The sequence below is a fragment of the Phocoena sinus genome, chromosome 15 (genome assembly GCF_008692025.1).
Source record: "Phocoena sinus isolate mPhoSin1 chromosome 15, mPhoSin1.pri, whole genome shotgun sequence".
NCBI classification, from domain to species: Eukaryota; Metazoa; Chordata; class Mammalia; order Artiodactyla; family Phocoenidae; genus Phocoena; species Phocoena sinus.
This window is the reverse complement of record NC_045777.1, coordinates 27085543-27109401: the sequence shown is the minus strand read 5'-3', so window position 1 is coordinate 27109401 and position 23859 is coordinate 27085543. Positions and strand designations below refer to the sequence as shown.

General features: G+C 49.1%; 2 protein-coding genes across 4 annotated transcripts; one reads left to right on the top strand and one right to left on the bottom strand.

Annotated features, from left to right (window-relative positions):
* Positions 1-961: 961 nt before the first annotated feature.
* On the bottom strand, positions 962-3257 carry DEFB124 (defensin beta 124). The gene is made up of 2 exons (XM_032606924.1): positions 2974-3257; positions 962-1165 (listed from the first exon to the last, which is right to left on the bottom strand). Exons 1-2 carry the CDS (start codon positions 3029-3031, stop codon positions 1011-1013), a joined length of 213 nt encoding a protein of 70 aa, XP_032462815.1. The 5' UTR covers positions 3032-3257; the 3' UTR covers positions 962-1010.
* A 2381-nt stretch (positions 3258-5638) lies between these two features.
* On the top strand, positions 5639-14137 carry REM1 (RRAD and GEM like GTPase 1). Of its 3 annotated transcripts, none has more exons than XM_032606920.1 (5): positions 5639-5740; positions 6596-7162; positions 8199-8287; positions 12076-12277; positions 13551-14137. In XM_032606920.1, exons 2-5 carry the CDS (start codon positions 6823-6825, stop codon positions 13820-13822), a joined length of 903 nt encoding a protein of 300 aa, XP_032462811.1. In that variant the 5' UTR covers positions 5639-5740; positions 6596-6822; the 3' UTR covers positions 13823-14137. The 3 variants fall into 3 exon arrangements, with proteins under 3 accessions (XP_032462811.1, XP_032462813.1, XP_032462814.1); XM_032606922.1 differs by having other exon boundaries at positions 5645-5740; positions 6625-7162; XM_032606923.1 differs by having other exon boundaries at positions 5658-5740; positions 6683-7162.
* The last annotated feature ends 9722 nt before the right edge of the window (positions 14138-23859 follow it).

Genomic DNA, 23859 nt, shown 5'->3' with positions numbered 1-23859 from the left:
AAGTAAGCAGAAGTCTGCTGAGGGGGATTCCAGGGAAAGTTTTTGCTTTTCTGGTGCAAGTGAGAAACTAGCCCATGCCAACCCTCCCCCACTTCCTGCTTTAAACAAGGACGTTAGGCCTGAGGTTTTGGTAGCCGTTTGTTACCCAAGAGGATCCCAGATGTTTGCCCTGAATCTGGAGGTAACATGGTTGCTGCCTACTCCCAGATTTCTCTTGATGTAAGAATCATAAGCCCTTACAAGTTGAGTTTCCTATTTTTTTCAGCCAAACACAATCCTGATACGGGGTAATTAGAATGCATGTCTGTCTACCCACTTCCTGGACTCTGCTCACGTTTTCTCCCTGCCTTGCTGTTCCCAGTTCCTTGGTCCTGGGAGAAGCAGACTTTTCCTCTGTCACCCCTCCCTGCATATGTGAAAACTTCGCTTTCATAAAATCCTCATGGTCCTTTCTACCTGGACAGCCTCTTGAAATACTAACGTAGAGGATAAATGAACATAGAAAAATCCTTTCACTCTCAACAGGCCCTGCCTTTCAAGCCAAATGTACCATCTCATTCTGAATACCAGGGGCTTATTATTAACTCTATTATTATTAATTATTACCATTATTAAGTTAATTATTATCATTATTAACTTGTTATCATTACTATTAACTCTATCTTTCTTTTTGCATTCCTTCTATAAACTCCTAATCTCCTGATATTATCATTATCCCCATTTTACAGATGAGGAGACTGGGAAGGCTTATGGAAGTAAAGTAATTTTTCCAGAGTTAGATAGATAGAGTGAAAGTGATACAGGCTGGACCGGAACCATTTACAATGGTCATTAATGCCCACTCTCCTCGGATACCTCACTTCCCTCCATCAACCATCCCTCCGTCCCTCCCACATTCTGGACCTCCCCCGCCCCTCACCCCAGCCCCAGGGGTGGCGAGGCAATGACAAGAGGAGACAGCTGGCAGCTTGTGCTTTACTGGAGAGCAAGGATGTCAGCCCCAGAACCAGCTAAACATTTTCAGGCTTGGAGGCCAGAGGCTTAAGTCCATAGGGGAGACAGCACAGGGAGGCATCTGGGCACAGGTGCATGTAGGTTTCGTACTTCGTGCGGTAAGGCCGGCAGGCCCCGTGGCCCTTCCAGCACCGTTTGAATTCACTTCTCCCTATGCAGGGGAAGACTCCGGGTCACAGAGCCATCCAGGGGTTGCAGGTTATATCACTGGTCACAGATTTAACAAGAGATCAAGGTCACAGATTAGACCACTGACCACAAGTTAGACTACAAGCTACCAATTAGCTCTGTAGTCATTTGTTAGATAGACTCTGGTCATAGAGCAGCCCTCAGGTCATAAGTTAGGCCACAGAACAAGAGCTATGACCACAGGTCAAGGGTTAGACTAGAGGTAACAGGCTAGACCACTAGCCATAAATAATACAATCAGTTATAATTTAGACCACAGGTCTCAGTCGAGGTTAACCCACACATCATAATTTAAACCACTGGTTACAAATCAGAGATGAATTTCTCAGTCAGTTTAACCCACACCCCAAGTACACTCTAAGCACCTTTCGTAAAAACAATATTCGATTATAGTTCGTCTTATTATAATCCCAGTATATGGGTTAAGGAAACCAAGGCACGGAAAGATTAACAAATTTGCCCGAGGTCACACAGCCATTAAAGGAGCAGAGCCAGCCTTCAAATCCAGGCCACCTGGCTCCAGAGCCCAGAATTGTAACCATTATTCAAACTGCATTGCACACATAGGGACCTGTTTAATGTTACGATTTAGTGAAGAAATTTCCAACCATGGGCCATGAAAAAGGTGAGGCTTTGGGTCAATGTCCCCTTCAAGGGTCTTTGGTCACAGCATGGTGTGGGGCACCTCCTTCATTTATTCATTCAGTAAACATGGGGCACTGGGAGTATCACAGTGAACAAGGTGGCCATGGTCCATGCCCTCAAGGAGCTTCCACCTGACAGGGAAGGGGGTTAAAACCCAAGCAAATAAATACAATAAGTAGAGTTGCGGTAAGTGCCCTGAAATAAGTGATCAGGGTGCTGTGATGCAATTAGGGCAGGTGTGGGAAGTGAGGAGAGAGGAGGACCACTTAGGCCTGTCACAGTGATATTTCTAGATATATGATATTTCTATATATATATACCCAGCAACTCGGAAGAACTGGGACTGAGTAGGAGATGGAGGGAAAAAGCTTCCCTGCCTCACTCTGGATTAAAAGAGATCCCAAGGGGCTTCCCTGGTGGCGCAGTGGTTGAGAGTCCGCCTGCCGATGCAGGGGACACGGGTTCGTGCCCCGGGTCCGGGAAGATCCCACATGCCGCGGAGCGGCTGGGCCCGTGAGCCATGGCCGCTGAGCCTGCGCATCCGGAGCCTGTGCTCCGCAACGGGAGAGGCCACAACAGTGAGAGGCCCGCGTACCGCAAAAAAAAAAAAAGTATCAGAGGTCTTTTTCAACCATCCCCATCAGCTCTTCCATCACTTCCCACATGCACCTGACACACTAGCGTCTTGTCTTGCTTTTATTCTTCGTAGTACCAATACTTATCTCTAACATATTACATGTTTATTTGGTGATTTTCTGTCTCTACTGACTAAAATATCAGCTCCATGAAAGCAAGAACCTTGTTTGCTTTCACTGCTTGATCCCCGGACATTGTAATAGTGCCTGGAACACAGAAAATATCTTTATAATGAATATTTGTTGAGTGAATCCCATTTTAAAAATGAGGAACCAGAGGTATATGGGCTGATTCAGCAACACACTCTAAGCTGCCCAGTAAGTCAGTGGTGAGGCCAGAACTTAAACGCTGGCCTAGGCCTCCTCTGTCCCCCAGAAGCTGAGAACCTATCCTTCATTTCTACACATACACATATACACACGCACGCACACACACGCACATGCACGCACACACACACGCACACACACGCGTATACACAGGTGATGTTACCTGGTGGCACATGAACCAGGACCAGGAAAGCCACAAAAAGCAGAAGCAGCTGTGTCATGGCCACAGGGCTCTAGAGCGGGGCAGGGGGCCACTGGGGAGAACATAAGAGAAGAGGAACCAAGCACACCGAGTCTTGCTGCCTATGGCCCAGGCTTTATTGGGCTGCAGATCAAGGCAGGAGTGTGGGCAGCAGGAGACCTAAGTGGGAGCCTGAGGCCCTGTGGCCCCAAGGATACAGTGGATCTCAGCCAGCTACGTGGGGAACTGATCAGCCATACCATCTGGAGGTTGCTGAGCTCTGAAGCTGGGGACAGAATGTCCTGAAGCAATGCTTGGGGTCAGAAACTGTACCTCTTCCCCACCTGAGAGGGTGGGGAAAGGCTTGGTTTCAGAGAGACCTGGTTCAATGCCAGCATCTCCCTCTAATCACTATGATACCTTGGACAAGTCACTTAGCCTCTCTGAGCTCCAGGTTGTCATCTAGGAAATGATGACAAGCCTCCCTTGCAAGACTAAATACATGGAGGTTCCCTTCCCGTGCCGAAGACACGGAACCAGAACTCACGGACGCGTTCAAACAAGCACGTACAGTTGACCCTTGAACAACACAGGGGTTAGGGGCGCCAACCCTCAACGGCAGTCAACAATCCACCTATAACTTATAGTTGGCCCTCTGTATCTGCAGTTCTTCATATCCGAGGTTCTGCCTCTGCAGATTCAACCAACCTCAGATCATGTAGTACTGCAGTATTTAGTACTGAAAACAAAACTTAACCGGACCTGCGCACTTCAAACCTGTGCTGTTCAAGGGCCAACTGTATTTAGGCTTACTCAGAAAATGAGAAGAGTAATAATGCAAACCGCACAGAAAGTAATGGATGCCTAGCTCATTTAGAGGATTAAAGGAAATAATACAATGGTTCTCAAAGTGTGGTACCCAGACGAGCAAGCAGCAGCAATACCTGGGGCTTGTTAGAAATGCAAATTCTCAAGCTCAATCCAAACGCACTGAATCAAAAGTTCTGGGGGTGGATCCCAGCAAGCTATGGTTTAACAAGCCCTCCAGGTCATTCTAATGCACCACTAAAGTTTGAGGCCACTGCGATAATATGGGTACAGAGCTTAGAACGGTGTCTGGTACACAGGCATCTGAGTTGCATCTTGAAAGATGAGTAGCAGGGAGGGTATTCAGGCCGAAGGAACAGAATGTGCCTGAAAGAGTAGGGTATTGGCTAGAGCAAGGAGTTTGTTGGAAGAGATTGGAAATGACCTTGTAGAGGACCAAAGCCAGAGCACAATGGGTCTTGAATGCCAAGTTCAGGCTTTTGTATTGTAGACAACTGTAAGTTTTGTAGCAAGGATGTAAACTGTTCAGATTTCAGTTTTGGATAGAGAAACTGAAACCCAAAGAAGGGAGGTGACTTGCCGAAGGCCATACAGCAATTGAGTGTCTCACTCCCAGACAGTGCTGCGCCACTCACAGCCCATCTTGTAGGTGGCAAAGGAAAGCTTAGAGGGCCAAGCCACAGAAGGAAACCACGCGTGAGGGGGTTTAGCATCTGCCCAAAGACCTGCAGGGGCTGAGCTAGTCTACCAGGCTGCTGTGGGAGTTGCTGTGAGCTGGACACTTGGACCCCCTCAGCCATGACAATGAGCTCCAACCACAGGTACAGGCTGGTCGCCATGGGGCCCACATACATGCCTGCCCCAGTCCATCATGACCTAAAAGGAAGCACCTTGCTCAAAGACCCATGGATGGCCAAAATCACAAGTTCCCTACAGCCAGCTTCTCTTCTGTACCAAGTTCACAGTGTCTCTTTTCTCCTCCTGCAGGCCTAGGAAGACTTGAGGGGGCGGGGGGGGGGGGGGCGGCGGTGGCGGGCGAAGCACAGACCGTGATAGAAAGGGACAATAGGCAGAGACCTGAGTGCCAAGCCCAGGTAAGCCGCAGTTTGCTCATCCTCTTAGTGTGGTATCAGGATTAAATGAGCTAATAATCCAGGCAAAGTGCTCAACCATGCCAGGCACAGCACAGGAGTCCAGTAGGTATTCATCAAGTAGGGGACAGCCATTCTTCCAGGCACAGAGCAGCCCTAGCTGCATAAAGGGCGCTTATCCTAGAATCTGCTGAAAGAATGAATGACCGCTGCCAAAACAAGACATTCAGAACGCGTCAGTGCAGACTTCCTGGGCTCCCTCCGCCCCTCAAGCCACTTCCCAAAATTAATTCTCAATCCGAAGCAGAGTTTCTCAAAGCGGGGTCTATGAACTCTGGGTCAGGCTCACGTAGACACTTGTTTAAAATGCAGATTCCCCATCCTCTCTGCCAGGACTGCTGAATCTGCCTCTCTCGCAGGGTGGGACCTGGAATCTGAAGAGTTAACAAGTTCCTCAAGCGGTTTTTGTGAAGGCTAAAGTTGGTGTGCCCCATCGCCGGAGTGGATAGATGCAGACGCAGAGGGGATCCAGGCTCAGGAATTCGGAACCCGTATCCTCCCCCTCTCTCGCCCCCCACCCCTGGCTAAGTACTTGAAGTGGCGGGTCAGCTGAGCTCTGCGAAAAGTCATTCAGCGGCCAAGGCCTTGGGGCGGAGACCCCGGGGCTGCCCTAATGGGGCGGGGCTGGACGGGGCGGGGTCGCGGCTCCTCCCCCGGCCCGGGCGTTGGGGCGGGACTGGCCTGAGGGGCAATGCTGCGAGGCAGTGGTACAGCCTGGTGCGCCCGGCAGCTTTGGCGGCCGGGGACCCTGGACCCCTCCCCACACCGAGGTAAAGGCCCGCGCAGCCCGCCACCAACTTAGTCAAGTTGGTGCGGGGTTCGCCAGGCGCCCGTATGGGGCGACGGGGGACGGGGGGCGGGGGGTTCTGCGGCACAGGCAGGGAAGAGGGGGGCCTCGAACCCGCGTCCCGGGGTGAGGGCCCCCGGATCTCGGGCCCGGAGGGCTGTTCCCTGAGACAGGGAACCCTCCCGGGATCTGGGGACTCACACCCAGGACCCCCGGGCCGGGGAAGCTCGGACTTCGGGAATGGCATGCCCTCCTGGGCCCTGTAGGTCTCCTCTCCACCCGCCTCACCACCGGGACCCCTTCCTGTCACCAAATCTGGTGTCCGGCTGCCTCGAAGCCCCCGCGCCCCCACAGCAGCTGGAGGCCGTAGTGCCAGCCGCTTCTGAATTTTTCACCGAGGGGGCGGGCCGGACACGCTGTTCCCATGGCACCGGGGCTCTCAGGTTTCAGCTGGAGGGAACCCCCAGACCCCCTAGCCTTTAGCAGGACCAAGTTGCCCGTCCTGCCTCTTCCTCAGCTCTCGTGGGATCGGGCAGCGGAAGTGAATACCCCCGGGGCTCTCAACCCTCCTCCGTACCTCCCAACCCCGAACCGAACCGTGGGGAAGAGATCTGTGGGGAAGAAGAGAAGGGGGCAATTCGGGTGTCTTTCGTGAACGTGGATCTCATGTTCTGAATGGCTGGGGCAGCTCTGTGTGCATGCTTGTGTGGACATCCTATCTGGCTGCTGCCCCTCTGCCTATCTGTGTATCACGGGGGAGTGGGTTATCCTCAAGGCATAGGAAATGGCCTCTGGGCGTGCATGCATGTGTGTGTTCACACGCACTCACCCCTCCCAGCCTGACCCAGGTTCTCTCTGGGCCTGAAGCCAGAAAGCCCCCACAGGGAGGATCTGAGGCACCTCCTCCTCCCATTTGAACTCAAAGGAAGGAAGGACTGCTAGAAGGACTAGAAAGCCGTCGCAGCAGCTCATCAGGACTCTACAGGAGAAGGGGCTCAAAGCACCTGGCTCACCACCCACTCCCCCTTCCTGCCGAAGGAAAGAAGGAAACCCCCCTTCCCAAGGATGACACTAAATACTCAGCAAGAGGCAAAGACCCCCCTGCGTCGCCGAGCCAGTACTCCACTGCCCCTGTCCACCCGGGGCCAGCAGCCTGGCCTCCTGGGCACAGCACCTTCTACACAGTCCCAGCATCCCCGACTGGGCCAATCAGCCTCCCTCAACACCCCCACCCGGCAACCTTCATCTGCCCCCAGTGGGTGGTCCTCTGAATCCAGCGACTCTGAAGGCTCCTGGGAGGCCCTCTACCGTGTGGTACTGCTTGGAGATCCTGGTGTAGGGAAGACCAGCCTGGCCAACCTCTTTGCAGGAAAACAAGAGCGGGATCTCCATGAACAGCTGGGAGGTAGGGACCCTGTGGGCTGGGAAGGGATGCGGTCGATGGAGTGAAATCCCTGTTATCTGGGGCATGGCGCTGCCAAGAACGGTTGTACGACTCATGCACTGCTCAACCCTGAGGGGCATCTTTCACATAGACTATGAAGTGAGTGATCACCCCCTGGAGTTGTGCAGGGCACAGCCTGCACAAAGATCCACAGGAGGGAAATTCCTTGAATAGTGAATGAGAATTGTGCTAATTTCTCATGGGTGAGAGGTGTGTGATTCATTTTCATGTCGTAAGGGAAGCAATTCTGAGTTCCACAAGTCCCAAGTATAAAGAAATGGTGATCTTCCTCCCAACTCTCAGACCCTGCCCCACAGACAACCATCCATGCCCACCATGACCTGCAGCCGAACTAACATCCTACCCAAAATGGAGACTCCCAGACTCTTAAGTTGGGCCCTGGGTTCCTTTATTCCCAAGAGGTGCAGTGAGCTGAGAGGGCCTGGGGTCCCAGAATGATGGGGATCAGGGACTGGACAGAGGAAATGAAGATGAGTCCCTGCAGGACTTGGCAGAGAGGACCCAGGGTGAGTGGGGGGGAGAGGGGAGGTTAAAGGCAGAGAGGAGGTGGGGACACTCTGACCACGCCCTTTCTCCAGCCCTGACTGCTCAGAGTGTGAACCCATAGGTACACACGTACACCGGTATGTATGACAGATAGGGAGACAGAGTTCCAGAGAGGGTAACGGGACCTGCCTGAAGCATACACTAAGCCAGGGAGAACTCCCAGCCCAAATTTAACCCCACCGCCCCACACTCATTCAATCAAACAAACCAACAAAACCTTTCTCAGCACCTACTGTGTGCCAGGTACTGTGCTGGCAGCTGGTGGGACAGGGGCTCCTCATGGTGTTTCTTGGCCTATCAGGAGAGACAGACATCTAACAAATATGGTGAGCACTTCAAGGAGAAGTGGAGGGGGCGGAAAGAGGGGTTAGGGAGGCCTGCATCCTCCCCAGCCCTGCATCTCCTCCCTGAAATCCGTGTCTTTCCTCAGTTGCAGAAGATGTGTACGAGAGGACCCTCACGGTGGATGGAGAGGATACCACACTGCTGGTCATGGACACCTGGGAGGCTGAGAAACTGGTATGGCACAACAAGCAGGATTTGGGGGGAGGGGTGCTGAGGCTAGTACCAGATTCCTGTCCCCTCCTAGGACACTACAGAGGAGGGACAGGGCAGGGCCCATCCTCAGCACCTCCCCAAACCCACAGCTCCTAAGCAGCCTTTCCAACGAAAGCCAGGAGAACCTCATGACCCTGACCCCCCTTTCTCACTCCATTCATCCTCTCCTCACAGCCACCCCCCAAGATGTGCTTCTCCCCCTGCAAATCTTCCCCGCATGAGCACCCTTATCCCATTCCACCCACCCACATTGTACAGAAAAAGGAACACCAGATTTAGCCTGAGGTTGAACCCCCTCCTCCTCTGTCTTACCAGTTGGCTTTGTGCAACTGAATTACCCACGCTGAGCTTCAGTTTTCTCACCTAATAAATGGGTGGATCATTCCTGCCTTCCTTACCAGCTAGTTTTTTTAAACTTCTTATGCAGTTTCACAGAGATAAGCACAGTTTGGAGCATGAAAAAATGCTGAACGTGAGTGAAGAATTGTAAATAATGATAATTCTTACCGATCATGACTTCGTAGCTAGTAAAAAGAGGACACCAAAGATGTCCTTCCCTAGCCCATTCCAAAGCAGGAAGAGAGCATTGGGCAGGGACATGTCCCCATTATGCTTTTCTTATCTTGCTTGAGTTTTCTTACCTTTGTTTATCTTGTTGAGTCTTTTTTCTTGCTATACAGGTAACACATGCTCATTGTAGAACTTTGAAGAAATGCAACTAAGCAAAAAGGATCTAAAAATCACCTGGGCTCCCATCGCTCTAGGGGGTAGGCCCCTCCCCTAACACTCAGGGAGGCCCTGCCCACAGGGTGGGGCTTAGGAGGGCAATGTTGGGTGATTGACAAGAATGGCTGACAGCTCCAGAGATAGGCCCAAATCTAGGGATGAAGGAGCTATGAGACCAATTCCTTTTAACTAGCATAAAAGGAAACCCAGGTCCAAATGAGCATCAGAATAATGATGATGGTTCTCCTAAGAGCAGCTGACATTTATGGAGCACCTTCTTCCTCAGTGTCAGCCCCTGTGCTGAACACTAGACATATATTTTGACATTCAGTCAAGACAAAAACTATACAATGAGTGTATTTCTGATTCCCATCCTACCAATGAGGAAATCAAAGCTCAGAGAGGTTATGTGTCCCAAGTTCTCAGATAGCAAGTGGGATTCAAACCCAGATTTATAATAGCCCAAAGCTTATACTCTTATGCACTAGGACCATCCCCACTGGGAGCATCACCTTCTGAACCTCCATCTGAGGTTCCACTCCTTCACTCACTTGTTTATTAAGAAACACTGGCTGGGGCTTCCCTGGTGGCGCAGTGGTTGAGAGTCCGCCTGCCGATGCAGGGGACGCGGGTTTGTGCCCCGGTCTGGGAAGATCCCACATGCCGCGGAGCGGCTGGGCCCGTGAGCCACGGCCGCTGAGCCTGCGTGTCCGGAGCCTGTGCTCCGCAACGGGAGAGGCCCCAACAGTGAGAGGCCGTGTACCGCAAAAAAAAAAAAAAAAAACACTGGCTGGCTAGTCCCCACCTCAGCCAGGGTGAAGGGAGGGCACCATGACCAAACCCAGATATGCAAGGTCTGCCCGGGGGTCCGACATCAGGTCCCTGCAGGCCAATCACACACAGCCAGCCTCAGGGCCAGCCTGAGGGTGGCAGCCTTGAGGGTCCCACATCCTAGGGCCAGCGGAAGGCCTTGGGGATCCAGTGGCCAGGTCACACCCAAGCTTTATTTTTAAAAAAAGAAAGGAAGGAAGAAAAAAGAAACACTGGCTGGATATTTATAATGGGCCAGGACACTGAAGACCCATCAGTGATTAAGGCAGACATGCCTCCTGACCTCATGGAGCTCACAGACTGGTGAAGGAGGGTCTACTTTTTGGATGCAGTTGAGAATCCTATGGGACAGAGTCCAGTGAATTAAGAAGAGCGATCAGACTGGAAGTCCCATTTGGGGACTAGACTAGAAGGCAGGAATTGGAATTCTGTGCCCAGCTGGCTAAGTGGCCTTGAGAAAGGGTTCTCTTCTCTGGCCCTTGATTTCCCTACAGTTTCCCTGGCCAGTGTCTATGAAGGCAGTTCCCAAAGAGGGTCCATGCAGAGAGGGTCCATGTTGATGTCCGAGAGGCAAAATCTGACAGAACTGGGAGGGCCTTTGGTTCATCCAGTAGTACCCCAGCCTCGCTGACCATCAGGGTCACCTGAAGAGTATTAGAAATCAGATTCTCAAGTCTCACCCCAGGCCTAATGAAATAGAACCTATAAAAGTGGAGTTCTGGAATCTATATTTTTAATCACACCCCCAAAGGGTTCTTACCCACCAATCCATGTACCAACCAGCTTTTGTGATGCTAACACATGGCAAATCTTCCATAAATATTTGTGCAATGAATGAATGAATGGTCAAGACCCACCCTCTCATTCTACAAATGAGAAAACAGACTCCGAGGGAGGAAGGAACCTGTCCATAGTCACAGCTAAGAACCCAGAATAAGAACCCACATCTGTCTGACTCAGTTCAGGGTTATTTGGCCCCGGGGAAGGATCAGTCCAGCTGTTCAGAACTTACCCCTTTTGACAATGATGTTGACCATGGATCTAATGCTTTCCTACTTATCTACCTTATTTAGTTATCAGAAAACTTTTCTGGCTTCTTTTCCCCTCACAAACAATACTTCCACCACGCTCGGCATTTCCCACTCTTGCCCACTCTCTTCCCCCCTACTCAGCCTGCTCATCCTTTCTAACCCCACTCACCAGTCCACTATGAAGCCCTCCCACACTCTGCCCAGTTGAGTTCTCCTGGTCTACCCCCACCCCAAGCCCCATGGGTCCTCCAGCCACTTGCATATGGCTCTCTTTTTTTTGGCTGAGCTGCACAGCATGTGGGAGCTTAGTTCCCTGACCAGGGATCGAACCCGCACCCCCTGCATTGGAAGCACGAGTCTTAACCGCTGGACTGCCAGGGACGTCCCTGCATATGCCCCTCTTAATGGTACTTATCACACCGCATTATATCTCTCCATTTTCATAGCATCCCTTCCTAATCATGAGCTTTTGGAGGGCAGGTACTGTGTCTCCTTAAACACTTAGAAACACTTAGAAAGCTGTTACCTAGGTGGTTCAGTCTCGGAGTGCTGTCCCTGACAAAAGAGCGTCATCCAAAACAATATCAAAATTACTCCAGTTCTTTCCTTTCCTTGTCAAACATCTTGAATGGACTCCACTTCTTAAAATGCCCCCTTCCCTTACACGCCACAGTTGCTCCTTCAACTCTCTCTTCAAGAGTATCCAGAAAAAAACCTCCCCAGAAGACAGCCTCCTGTCCCTGCTTCTCTCCCTTCCTTTTTTTTTTCTTAACTCTGGACTGCAAAAAGCCAAAAGGACTGTCTAGCAAGACCAAACCCTCCTCAAACCAGACAAAAGTGCTGAAAAGGCAAAGCCCGAACTCTCCTTAGCAGAACCCAATAAATCTTTTGTCTCCGGTGCCCGGCCTACAGAAGGAACCAATGAATGAGAGAATGGAGTGAGGTAGTGTCATTAGCCCGATTTTTCAAGCAGAGAAACTGTGGCTCAGAGAAGATCGGTGGTCTCCCAGGGTGACACAGGGAATTTTGGCAGAATGTCCCCCAACCTGTCCAAAGTATCAACTTCAGTCCCATCCCACCCATCAGACCATCCCAGCCCCTCCTTTCTCAGCCAGGGCCTAGGTACCGTCTGAGGATGGGCCTGGGTTCCCTCCCCTACAGGATGAAAGCTGGAGCCAGGAGTCGTGCCTGCAGGTGGGCAGCGCCTACGTTATCGTGTACTCCATCGCAGACAGGGGCAGCTTCGAGAGTGCCTCTGAGCTCCGCATTCAGCTGCGGCGCACATATCAGGCGGACCACGTGCCCATCATCCTGGTGGGCAACAAGGCGGACCTGGCACGCTGCCGGGAAGTCTCCGTGGAAGGTGAGCCCTCCACTCCACCCTCCTCCTCCACCTTTCTCTTAGCCCTGTTGTCACTGCGTCTCCTCCAGTGCTCCTCCATCTCAGTGACTCGTGCCCCCCCACCCCCACCCCGGCCACCTCCATCCTGCATCTACTTGCCTAAGCCTGAAAGCTAGAAACCATTCTTGGCTTGCCTCCTCTCTCATTCCCTCAGACCAGTCCCCAGACCTTGTCGGGTCCACCTCCCTTAACCCCGCATTCCCTTCCTGTCCCCATGCCCAGAGCCTCTGCCCCACCCTGGCATCTCCACTTTAGCCTGGGCCAACCCCGGTACTTCTCTATCCCCACTCAATCGGTTCTCCTCACCAGCTGCCAGAGTTTTCCCGAACCAGAGCTGACCTTGTCACTTCTTTGCCTAAAAATGCCCCTATGTGCCCCAACGCCCTTAGTCTGAGACACTTTATTCACCAGGCATGATAGGCTCAGTGCCTGTAAGCTTTCCAAGGGCTTACATCTGAGACCTGAAAAAGACAATTATTGACTCCAAAATACAGTGAGAAAATGATAAATTCAAATTTCACAGAGCTTTGTGTACAAAACATAATATTGTGTCAGCCAGCAACTGCGAACCAAAATGTTTAAAGTTATACTTAAATTGTATTTAAAGTGGGATGGGGAATATTTTAATACAATTGATGTATCAGGTGGGACCCATAACGATCTAAAAATGGCCCTACTCACAGGGCGAAATCTAAAAAATATGGAAACTGAGACCCAGAGTGGGGAGGCCAGTTCTACAGGGTCACCAGCCACTGAGGACTAGAACCCAGGCCCCTGCATCCAGCCCAGTGGCATCCTGGAGACGAAAGACCATATGCGTTATGAGCAGACGTCCCAAAATTCTGCAACATGATCCCCAGGAGATTTTGTTTAATCGCTAGTTCCCAGGCCTCACCTACCGAATCGGAATATCTGCGGGTGGGCTCAGCAACCTGCATTTTAACATGCTCCCCCAGACAATTCTGATGCACAGATTAGACCCCTTCCCTGGCGGTCAAGACCCTTCCGGGGGACCTCCCGGTCTTCCCAGGCTCATTCTGCTATCACTATCAATCACTAACCTGTGAACTAACTCCTCAAAGCCAGATTTATCTCTGAGTCCCCTGGCACGCAGCACAAGGTATGGGGAAAGGAAAAATCGTGCTTCCGGTTGAGATTGAACACACCTCCTGCTACCTTTATCTCCTTTTTCCGGTTGTGGCTCCGCCCTGGCTCACTGACCCCGCCCCCTCAGAGGGCCGCGCCTGCGCTGTGGTGTTCGACTGCAAATTCATCGAGACGTCAGCCACGCTGCAGCACAACGTGGCGGAGCTCTTCGAAGGCGTAGTGCGCCAACTGCGCTTGCGCCGCAGGAACTGCGCGGGCCGGGAGCCACCGGCCCCCCGACGGCGGGCAAGCCTAGGCCAGCGGGCTCGACACTTCCTGGCACGCTTAACTGCCCGCAGCGCCCGCCGCCGGGCACTCAAGGCCCGCTCCAAGTCCTGCCACAACCTGGCCGTGCTCTGAGGCCACCCACCCACTCTCTGGGTGGGGGGCACTGGGGTGCATTCTAATCCCCACCAGGGCCACGGAGAGGCAGAGTCTCTGTGGCTTGCAGTCTGCATCGTGGGCCTTGGCCGCCCACTCCCCCAACGTACAGAGCATCTCCCCAGTCGCAACTTCACGGACCTCTCTGCCCTGGGCAAGTGATGGACAGACCATGGGGCCAAAGCCTAAATTGGGGTTTTCATGCAGTGCGTGTCTTTTTGTAAAAAGTCTTCCTTGTCCTTGGGCTCTGGCCAACCCTCAGAAATTCCCCCACAATAAACCGGACCAGAAGGATGTCCTGTCTGAGTGCCCAGATCTCTTCTTTTGGGCTCTTCTAGGCGTCTCCACCTCCCGCTTTTCCATCTACATGGGCTGCAGACTGGGTTGGCCTGCTGACTTGGGTGTCAGGGTTAGTCAGTAAAATCACTGGACCAATTATGCATTCAGGCCCTTCTCTGAACCACTGGGCACAGCCCCTGCGCCACGACTTTGAGGGAGACACAGTGGAGCGCAAGCAACCACAGTTTAGTGTGATGACCTCCTATTCTCTCATTAACTCGTTTTTTTAGATTATAAATTCACAAAATATTCTCTGAAAAAAAAAATCTTCGCCCTCATCTTAGCAATATAATAGCTGGTGTTTGTTGGGAGCTGACTGGGTGCTAAGCTGTCACAACTATTAATCTTCACGACCCACGTTTAACTAGTTAGAAAACAGAGGCGTAGAACAGTGAAGCCTTGTGCTCCAGATCACACAGCAGCTATAAGTGAAGTCGCCAGGATTCCAGCCCAGGCTTGTGAGGCTAGAGTCTGTGGCCAGCTTATCCACAGTTCTCTTGGAGAATGTAACAAAAAACTATAGACTCCCAGGGAAATGGACTTTCAAACACAATTTTGCACACAGTTGAAAGGGGGCAGGTGGACTCCATGAAACTCAATCCATTAATCCCCAGGATGGACCCCCGATTTAGTCCGACTCATTCCGTTTTCTAGCTTTGGAAATTGAAGCCCAGAGAGGGGAAGTGAGCACCCCAGAGTCGCCCAGCCAGTAAGGGTAAGGACCAGACCTCAGGGCCCAGCCTCCTCCTATGTCTGTTGGGAAGTAGGAGGTAGTGAGGCACTGTGGCTGGGGATGGGCCTTGGGGGTCAGGTCAGGAGTTTCCAGCATAAGGGGAAGTGGTGTCACTACTTTGAGAGGAGAACATGATGCGAACAGTTTGGACCATTGTGTCCCTGATGCCTGACACCCCTGCCCCCAGCCAGCTGCCTGCCCAGATGCCTCAGCCCCCCACATCGGCCATGTCCCTGCTGCCAGGAACACCAGAGCCCAAGCAGGCGAGCCATCCTCCAGCTGTGACCCCCCAGTCTTGCCAGCAGGGCACTGATGGCACTTACTTTCCTATCCCAACTCCAGCCCGGGGAAGGGAAAAGGAGGAGGGTCTCCCCCACCCTAAGCTGTCTCTGGAGGCCTGTGGTCATGGGGGAGGGGCTATAGTTGTGGAAAGTTGGCAGAGGCAGCCGGCAGCAGCCCGGGAGAGTGGAAAAAATGATATCAAACCCAGAAAAATGCAGGCCGGATGGAGGGCCCAAGCCGGCCCTGGGAGGTGAGAGGGAGGGAGGGAGGAGGCCCCACAGGCTGAGAAAGGAAGAGGGCCAGGGAGAGAGCGCAGGAGCTGGTTTGGAAAAACCTGGGGACAATCAGCGTGATTCCTTCCTTTCTTCATCCGCAAATATTAACTGAGGGCCTACTAAGTGCAGAGCACAGTGCCAGGTTCTAGGGACATAGTGGTGAAGAAGGAGTAGGGTGTTGCTCCCTGGAGCTCACAGTCTGGTGGGGAAAACAGACTAGAAAACACGTATATGATTAAAATAATTACAAACTGATAGGGTGCTAAAAATCAGGGTGGTCATGAAAATAATCCTCTTAATTCACAGATGGGGAAATTGAGGGCCAGAAAGGGAGTACCCAAAGCTACTCAGATTGTGGAAGAAATCATTGAGACCGGGATTGGGGGAAGGCAGGGGAGGGAAGAAAGAAAGAAATAGTGCAGACTAGATGCAGGGGTGAGTATGCAGCCAACACAGCAAGACGGCACAGTGGTGGAGGGCATGGGCCCTAAACCAGGGGGTCAGTATTCAACCATCTCTCTGTGCCTTAGTTTCCCCATCTATAAAATGGGATTCATGACAATTCCCTCCCTCAGGATTGATGTGAGGATTAAATGACTTAAGATGTGTCAAGTACTTATAACAGTTTCTGTGTCTAGGAAGATTCAGGAAATGCTGGTTCCTGCTATCACATCTTAAAACATTAGGGAAACCAGAGTTTGTTTAGGGTAAGATATTTTGAGACCGTGAAGACTCGCTTGGGAGTATTTGCCCTATTAAGACACTGGAGAACTTTAGGAAACTCTCTTCCCTTCTTGGGCCTCAGTTTTCCCATCTGTAACATAAAGGGATCGAATCTGAGCTTGTAGCATACACTCATGTACTCACACGTTTGCTGTCTGCCTCCCCCACAGGAATGAGACGTCCGCAAGGGCAAAACCCTTGGTGCTCCTCTCTCCCCAACATCCGCATCAGTACCTGGCTCATCGTAGGGGATCACTAAATATTTGTGGAATGGATTAATTAACCAATCTGTTAAAGGACCCTTCCAAACCTGATCTCTCTGATTCTAGGAGTCTGTAAATAAGGCATGGCTGGGAAAGCATGTAAGAAAACCACAATATTCCTCCCAGGGACATGGCCTATTATAGTTTAGAAAGTTCTTTCTCAGACATAAAAACAAACCAAAAAAAAAAAACCAAAAAAAAAGCAAAAAGCTAACTTTGTTTTAGCTCTTTCTATGTGGCAGGCCCCATGCTCCATGCTTGGTACACATTTTCTCATTTCATCATCACCATCTACTTAATAGGTACCATTTGACAGATAACAGATGAGCACACTGAGGCTAAGAGAACACAAGAAATTTGTCCAAGGCCACACAGCAAGAAAGGGTAGTCAGGATTCACACCCAGATCAGCTGTCAAGAGTCAGGTAGGAACTGCCATCTTCATTGTACAGTTGGGGAAACTGAGGCCCAGAGAAAGAAGAATCTCCCAAGGTCATTTAATAACAACAGCAAACAGTTCCATCACTCTTACCATGTATCAGGTGCTGTGTTAAGTGCTTTTTGCATATTAAATCCTCAAAACTTCTCATATTATCACCATGCCAGTTTTCAGATGGAGAAACTATAGCAGATACCTTGCCAAGGTTGCACAGTTAGCAAATATTTAGCCAGGATTCGAACCAGGGAAGTCTAGTCCCTTGGTGTGAAAGGCTCAACTATATCGCACTGTCCAACGGTACAGCCAGTCCGGCGCAAGCTGGTGTCTGCCCAGCTCCCTGCTGCCTGGGCTGGGGGCAGGGTGGAGAACAAAAGCACATTGAGAGTATCCTCAGCCACCAGCTGCGACTTTCCACCTTGAAGGGAGGGCACTGTTATGGAAAAAGTGATAAAGTTCTGGAAAGAGGAATGTCTCCCCAGGGGCCCCAAGTCTCCTCAGAGTTTCCCCCCTCCTTTTGCTTTGGGGGAAGGCCACAAACTGTGCTGTCCTGATCCAGACGAGAGGAAGGCCACCTGGATCCCAGCACACCCCAGCCTGGCTACTCAAATACTGAGGATCACTGGCCCTGACGGAAAGTTCCAATTTCTCAGCCAAGGGCACGAAGCTTCCACTCGGGGACCCCCAAGGAATCAGGTTCAGGCTGGAACTCCCTTGTCCTTGGATGGTGAGAAATTCACATCTCCCAGGCACAGCTCAGTCCTTCCTTTACTCAGCAAACTTTGATAACGTTTGTGCTCTGAAGGAAGGTAAGGCGGATAGAGAGAGTCACAGCTGGCTGCTTTTTAAAACAAAATGTTTTTAAAGATTAAGAATCTCTAAGCTCTGCCATGACCATGTGACCTTAGGCAAATCAAAATATACGGAGTGAAGGGGTTAGGGTAGAATTCTTTATGCGACTGTCTCAAGAATATTTGAATATTCTAGTTCAACAGCTTGAAAAAATATACAAGTTCAGTTTCAATTTCGGCGCTGTCTCCTTCTGTTCAGTTCAGGGTTTAGTTAAAAATAATATTAATGATGGGATGGGAGCTCTGGGTTCAACAGTGTGTGTTGTTTTCCCAGTTCCGTCTGATTCAAGTTCAAGGCTAAAATGGATCGCTGTTCCAGTTTCTGTGCCGCATAACAAACCACCCAAAGCTTAGTGGCATAAAAACGATCATTTTATTATACTCATAGATTTTGTGAGTCAGGAATTTGGGCAAGGCGAAGTGGGTACTGCTCTTCTCTGGGGCCTCGGCTGGGAAACTCACAAAGCCTGGAGCGACTGGAATCATCTCACATGTCGTCTGGAGGTTGATTCCCGCAGTAAAGTGGAGTCTCACCTACCACGTGGACTCTCTAGGTGTCCTGGTGCTTTTGTTTCCTATTGCTGCCATAACAAATTACCACAAACTTATCGGCTTAAAACAGCAAATTTATTATCTTATAGTTCTGTCAAATAGAAGTCCAACTTGGGTCCCACTGGGCTAAAACCAAGGTGTCTGCAGGGCTGCATTCCTTTCTAGAGGCTCTAGAGGAGGTTTTGCTTCCTTGCCTTTCTCAGCTGCTAGAAGCCAGCCGCTTTCCTTGGCGCTCGCTCCACCTTCAAAGCCAACAACGTCGAGCCAAGTCCATCTCGTGCTGCCATCTCTCTGGTTCTCTCTCTTCTGCCTCACTCTTCCACCTTTGTGATTACATTGAGCCCATCCAGACAATCCAGCATAACCTTCCTGTTTTACAGTCAGCATGTTAGCAGCCTGAAATTCCATCTGTGACCTTAATTCCCCTTTGCCGTGTAACATAACATATTCACAGGTTCCAGGACTTCCCTGGTAGCCCAGTGGGTAAGACTCCGCGCTGACCACTCCAAACTCAGTCCTCTTCAAGGTCTGCTCACCTGTCTGAATAAGTTTGCATGCCTTTCCACACAGTCAGTTGTCTGTGAATCTTACATACATGCGTGCACGTATGCACATGTGCACTTTGAATCCAAAACCTAAGCCACGGGTCACAAATGCAAACGCTCACAGAACCAGGTAATATAAATCAATGACGTAGACTAGGTGACAAACATTAGGGAGCATCAAGGTCTGTGGCAAACTGCAAGTCCTTTCCTACCTAAAAGGAATGACAGAACTAAGGTGCCTATTACTCCTGTTAGGAAATTCCATTTTTTCTAAGAAAAGCAGCAAGCCAGATATTTATGTGAAGTATCCCAATTCCTAAATCACTATTGCTAATTCCAATTTTTTTAAGCCCTGGACAGGAGAAGCAAAACATGTCCCCCAGCCAGGTTCTGACCAGAGGCTGACAGTTTGTAACCTCTGGCCTAAACCCAAATAGTGAGAAAGAAATGTATTCTCAGCCATTCCCCAGTCTGCAGGGTCACCCCTCATACCATGTAGTTAGGACTTAATTATAAAGAACGATTTGTTCTTTTTGTTCAGCTCCTCCCAATCTCCTTTCCCAGAGTGCCTCTTCAGGCCTATTGGGAGTCCAAAGGTGCCCAATGCCAAGTGGTACATATTTTTAATTGAACTTTGAATTACATAAATAATACATTTTAATTAGAAGGATAAATCAGAAAAACAGAAAACATATGGTAAAAGTAAAAATGCATTTATCTGTTAAGCTGCCCTCAACTACACATGAGAGAAACCCTTATAAGGATACTTTCTAACAGAATGTCCAGAAGTAGACAATTCTAAGGTTGATTCGTCAGCCTTAAAATGTCAGGACACTGGGTCTGCATCTCCATAATTCTCTAGGCATTTCCTTCATGGTTGCAACATGGCTACAACAACTCCAAGGATCACATCCTCACACCAGTATTACAAGCAAGAATGGGAGGGGAAAGGTCAGAAAGAGGTTTTCTTTTTATCGAGGAGGAAATTATTCTCCCAGCAGTTTCCTTTCATATCTCACTGGCCAGACTGAGTCTCATGGCCACCTCTAGCTGCAAGGGAGGCTGAGAAAGCAACTATCAGGCAAAAAGGAATGAGATCGCCACATTTGGCTTGGGCCAATAATGATTCATCCCTTTGCCGCTCTTTTGTGAGCGACAGAGAAGTGGGTAAGGGTTGTTGGATAGCAATTTTCGTATTTTCCACAGAACTCCTTTCATTTCCCCGCCATTCCACTCCTCTCCCCAGAAGTACCCACCATTAGCAGTTTGGAGTGTATCCTTCCCGATTTTTCAGCACACTTAGATATATATTGTAGCAGACATTTGGCCATCTTTGTTTTCTTCCGTACTGTCAGAGTCACAATTTTGCTCTGTTGTTCTCATTTTCATGGGATCAAGAATAAATCCTGGGAATTCCCTGGTGGTCCAGTGGTTAAGATTCTATGGTCTCACTGCCAAGGGCCCAGGTTCAATCCCTGATATGGGAACTAACATCCCACAAGCCCCACAGTGCAGCCAAATAAATAAATAAATAAATAAATAAAATAAAGACGGACTTACAAACCAGCTATGACCAATGAAATGTGAGGGAAGGTTGGCTGGAGGGCTCTAGAAAAAAGTTTCTTTGCTTTTGAAAAAGAGATGAAAAACAAGCAAACAAACAAAAAAAGAGCTGCAGCAGAAAGGGAGTCCCTTATCTTCTGGTAATTGAAATATATGAACGAGTTGCCTGGAACTGTAGCCACCATCTGGCAATTATGACGGGATCTAGTCAGAAGATGGCAAAGCTGAAAGATGGGAAGTCGCTGAGTCCTTGGTGATGAAGTCCAGCCACGGAATTAGCCAACCCTGAAGCTGCCCCACCTCTGGGCTTGTTATGTAAGATAATAATATGTCTTCAGTGTTGAAGCAAATTACCTTGGGGTTTCTGTGCCAAAGTCAAAATCGTCCATCTGGTACACATGTATAGGTTTCTTCGCTTTTTTTTCACATAAATGGGGTCATAGTTATATGTGTTCAGTTGCATGCACAGTTGCTACAAGGGACTGAAAAGTTGCAAGGGATGAAATCCAAACTAGCAGTGATGGAAACAAAATAGAAGTATTTGTCTCCCTCCTGCAAAAGAAGTCCAGAAGCGGGCAGTCCAAGGCAGGCATGGCTTTCCACAGGGCAGGGACCCTGGCTCCTTCTATCTTGTGGTTCCACCATCTTCAATCCACTGTGCTGCCCAAGCTGCAGTAGTCACATCCACATTCCAGCCAGCAGGAAGTAGTTAGGAGCTCAAAAAAAAGCAAAGCCTCTCAGACGATGTACATATCACCTCTGCTTACATCTCATTGGCAGAGCTTAGTCACATCACCACCCTTAATTGCAAAGGAGTCTAGAATACTTTATTCTGAATAGCCATGTGCCAGCTCAAAATCAGGGATTCTAGGGCTTCCCTGGTGGCGCAGTGGTTGAGAGTCCGCCTGCCGGTGCAGGGGGCGCGGGTTCGTGCCCCGGTCCGGGAGGATCCCACGTGCTGCGGAGCGGCTGGGCCCGTGAGCCAGGGCCGCTGAGCCTGCGCGTCCGGAGCCTGTGCTCCGCGACAGGAGAGGACACAGCAGTGAGAGACCCGCGTACTGAAAAAAAAAAAAAAAAAAAAAAATCAGGGATTCTATGTTTGAAGGAAAGGTAGAAGAACAGCAAGGAGCAGCAAGCAGTACATATTCTGTATAATTTGCTTTTTTCACTTAATTTCTCCTGGCTTTCTATCCATGCCAGCACACATAAATCTACCTTATTATTTGTTCTTCTTTTTCTAGCTTCTTAAGATAGAAACTTAGATCAAGTATTTGAGACCTTTCTTCTTTTATAATACAAGCATGTAAAGCTGTATTAGAAAAAAAAAGCTATATAATTTATATCAAGCTATAAATTTTCCTCCAAGCACTGCTCGAGATGCATCCCACAAATTTTGATATGTTGTGTTTTCATTATCATTCAGTTTAAAATATTTTCCGATTTCCCCTGTGATTTCTTCTTCCCATAGATTATTCGGAAATATATTGTTTAATTTCCAAATATTTGAGGGGTTCCTATAGGTGCTTTTTGTTATTGATTTCTAATTTAATCCAATTGCAAATTTGAGAGTCGTTTTGTATATAGGGTCTATCATAATCCATGTTCCATGTACACTTGAAAATAATCTGCATTCTGCCATTGTTTGGTGTAGTCTTCTAAAAATGTCAATTAGGCCTAGGCGATTGAAAATGCTGTTAGAGAAAAACATAGGCAGAACACTCTATGACATAAATCACAGCAAGATCCTTTTTGACCCACCTCCTAGAGAAATGGAAATAAAAACAAAAATAAACAAATGGGACCTAATGAAACTTCAAAGCTTTTGCACCGCAAAGGAAACCATAAACAAGACGAAAAGACAACCCTCAGAATGGCAGAAAATATTTGCAAATGAAGCAACTGACAAAGGATTAATCTCCAAAATTTACAAGCAGCTCATGCAGCTCACAATTAAAAAAACAAACAACCCAATCCAAAAATGGACAGAAGACCTAAAGAGACATTTCTCCAAAGAAGATATACAGACTGCCAACAAACACATGAAAGGATGCTCAACATCACTAATCATCAGAGAAATGCAAATCAAAACCACAATGAGGTATCACCTCACACCAGTCAGAATGGCCATCATCAAAATATCTACAAACAATAAATACTGGAGAGGGTGTGGAGAAAAGGGAACCCTCTTGCACTGTTGGTGAGAATGTAAATTGGTACAGTCACTACGGAGAACAGTATGGAGGTTCCTTAAAAAACTAAAAATAGAACTACCATACGAACCAGCAATCCCACAACTGGGCATATACCCTGAGAAAACCATAATTCAAAAAGAGTCATGTACCATAATGTTCATTGCAGCTCTATTTACAACAGTCAGGACATGGAAGCAACATAAGTGTCCATCGACAGATGAATGGATAAAGGAGATGTGGCACATATATACAATAGAATATTACTCAGCCACAAAAAGAAATGAAATTGAGTTATTTGTAGTGAGGTGGATGGACCTAGAGTCTGTCATACAGAGTGAAGTAAGTCAGAAAGAGAAAAACATATACAGTATGCTAACACATATATATGGAATCTAAAAAAAGGTTCTGAAGAACTTAGGGGCAGGACAGGAAAAAAGCTGTAGACATAGAGAATAGACTTGAAGACACGGGGAGGGGGAAGGGTAAGCTGGGACGAAGTGAGAGAGTGGCATGGACATATATACACTACCAAATGTAAAATAGGTAGCTAGTGGGAAGCAGCCGCATAGCACAGGGAGATCAGCTCGGTGCTTTGTGACCACCTAGAGGGGTGGGATAGGGAGGTTGGGAGGGAGACGCAAGAGGGAGGAGATATGGGGTTATATGTATACGTATAGCTGATTCACTTTGTTATAAAGAAGAAACTAACACACCATTGTAAAGCAATTATACTCCAATAAAGTTTTTTTAAAAAATCAATGAGATGTTGAAATAATGCTATAGCCTAAAAGAAAAGTTCTTATAAAAATTCATTTTGGGGCTTCCCTGGTGGCGCAGTGGTTGAGAGTCCGCCTGTCGATGCAGGGGGCGTGGGTTCGTGCCCCGGTCCGGGAAGATCCCACATGCCTCGGAGTGGCTGGGCCCGTGAGCCGTGGCCGCTGAGCCTGCGCGTCCGGAGCCTGTGCTCCGCAACGGGAGAGGCCACAACAGTGAGAGGCCCGTGTACCACAAAAAAAAAAAAAAAAAAATTCATTTTGTTGCAAAAAAAGAAAATGCTGTTCAAGTCGTCCATATACTTAGTGATTTTATGTCTACTTGTTTTATCCTGAGAAAGGAGTGTTGAAATCTTCAATTATAATTGTGATATGTCTTTTTCTCCTTTCAGTCTGTACATTTTTTCTTTAACTTGTTCTTTTCACTGCTGCAAAATATTCCACAATATGGATTACATATTTTACCAATCGAAGGTGAGTGAATTTAGGT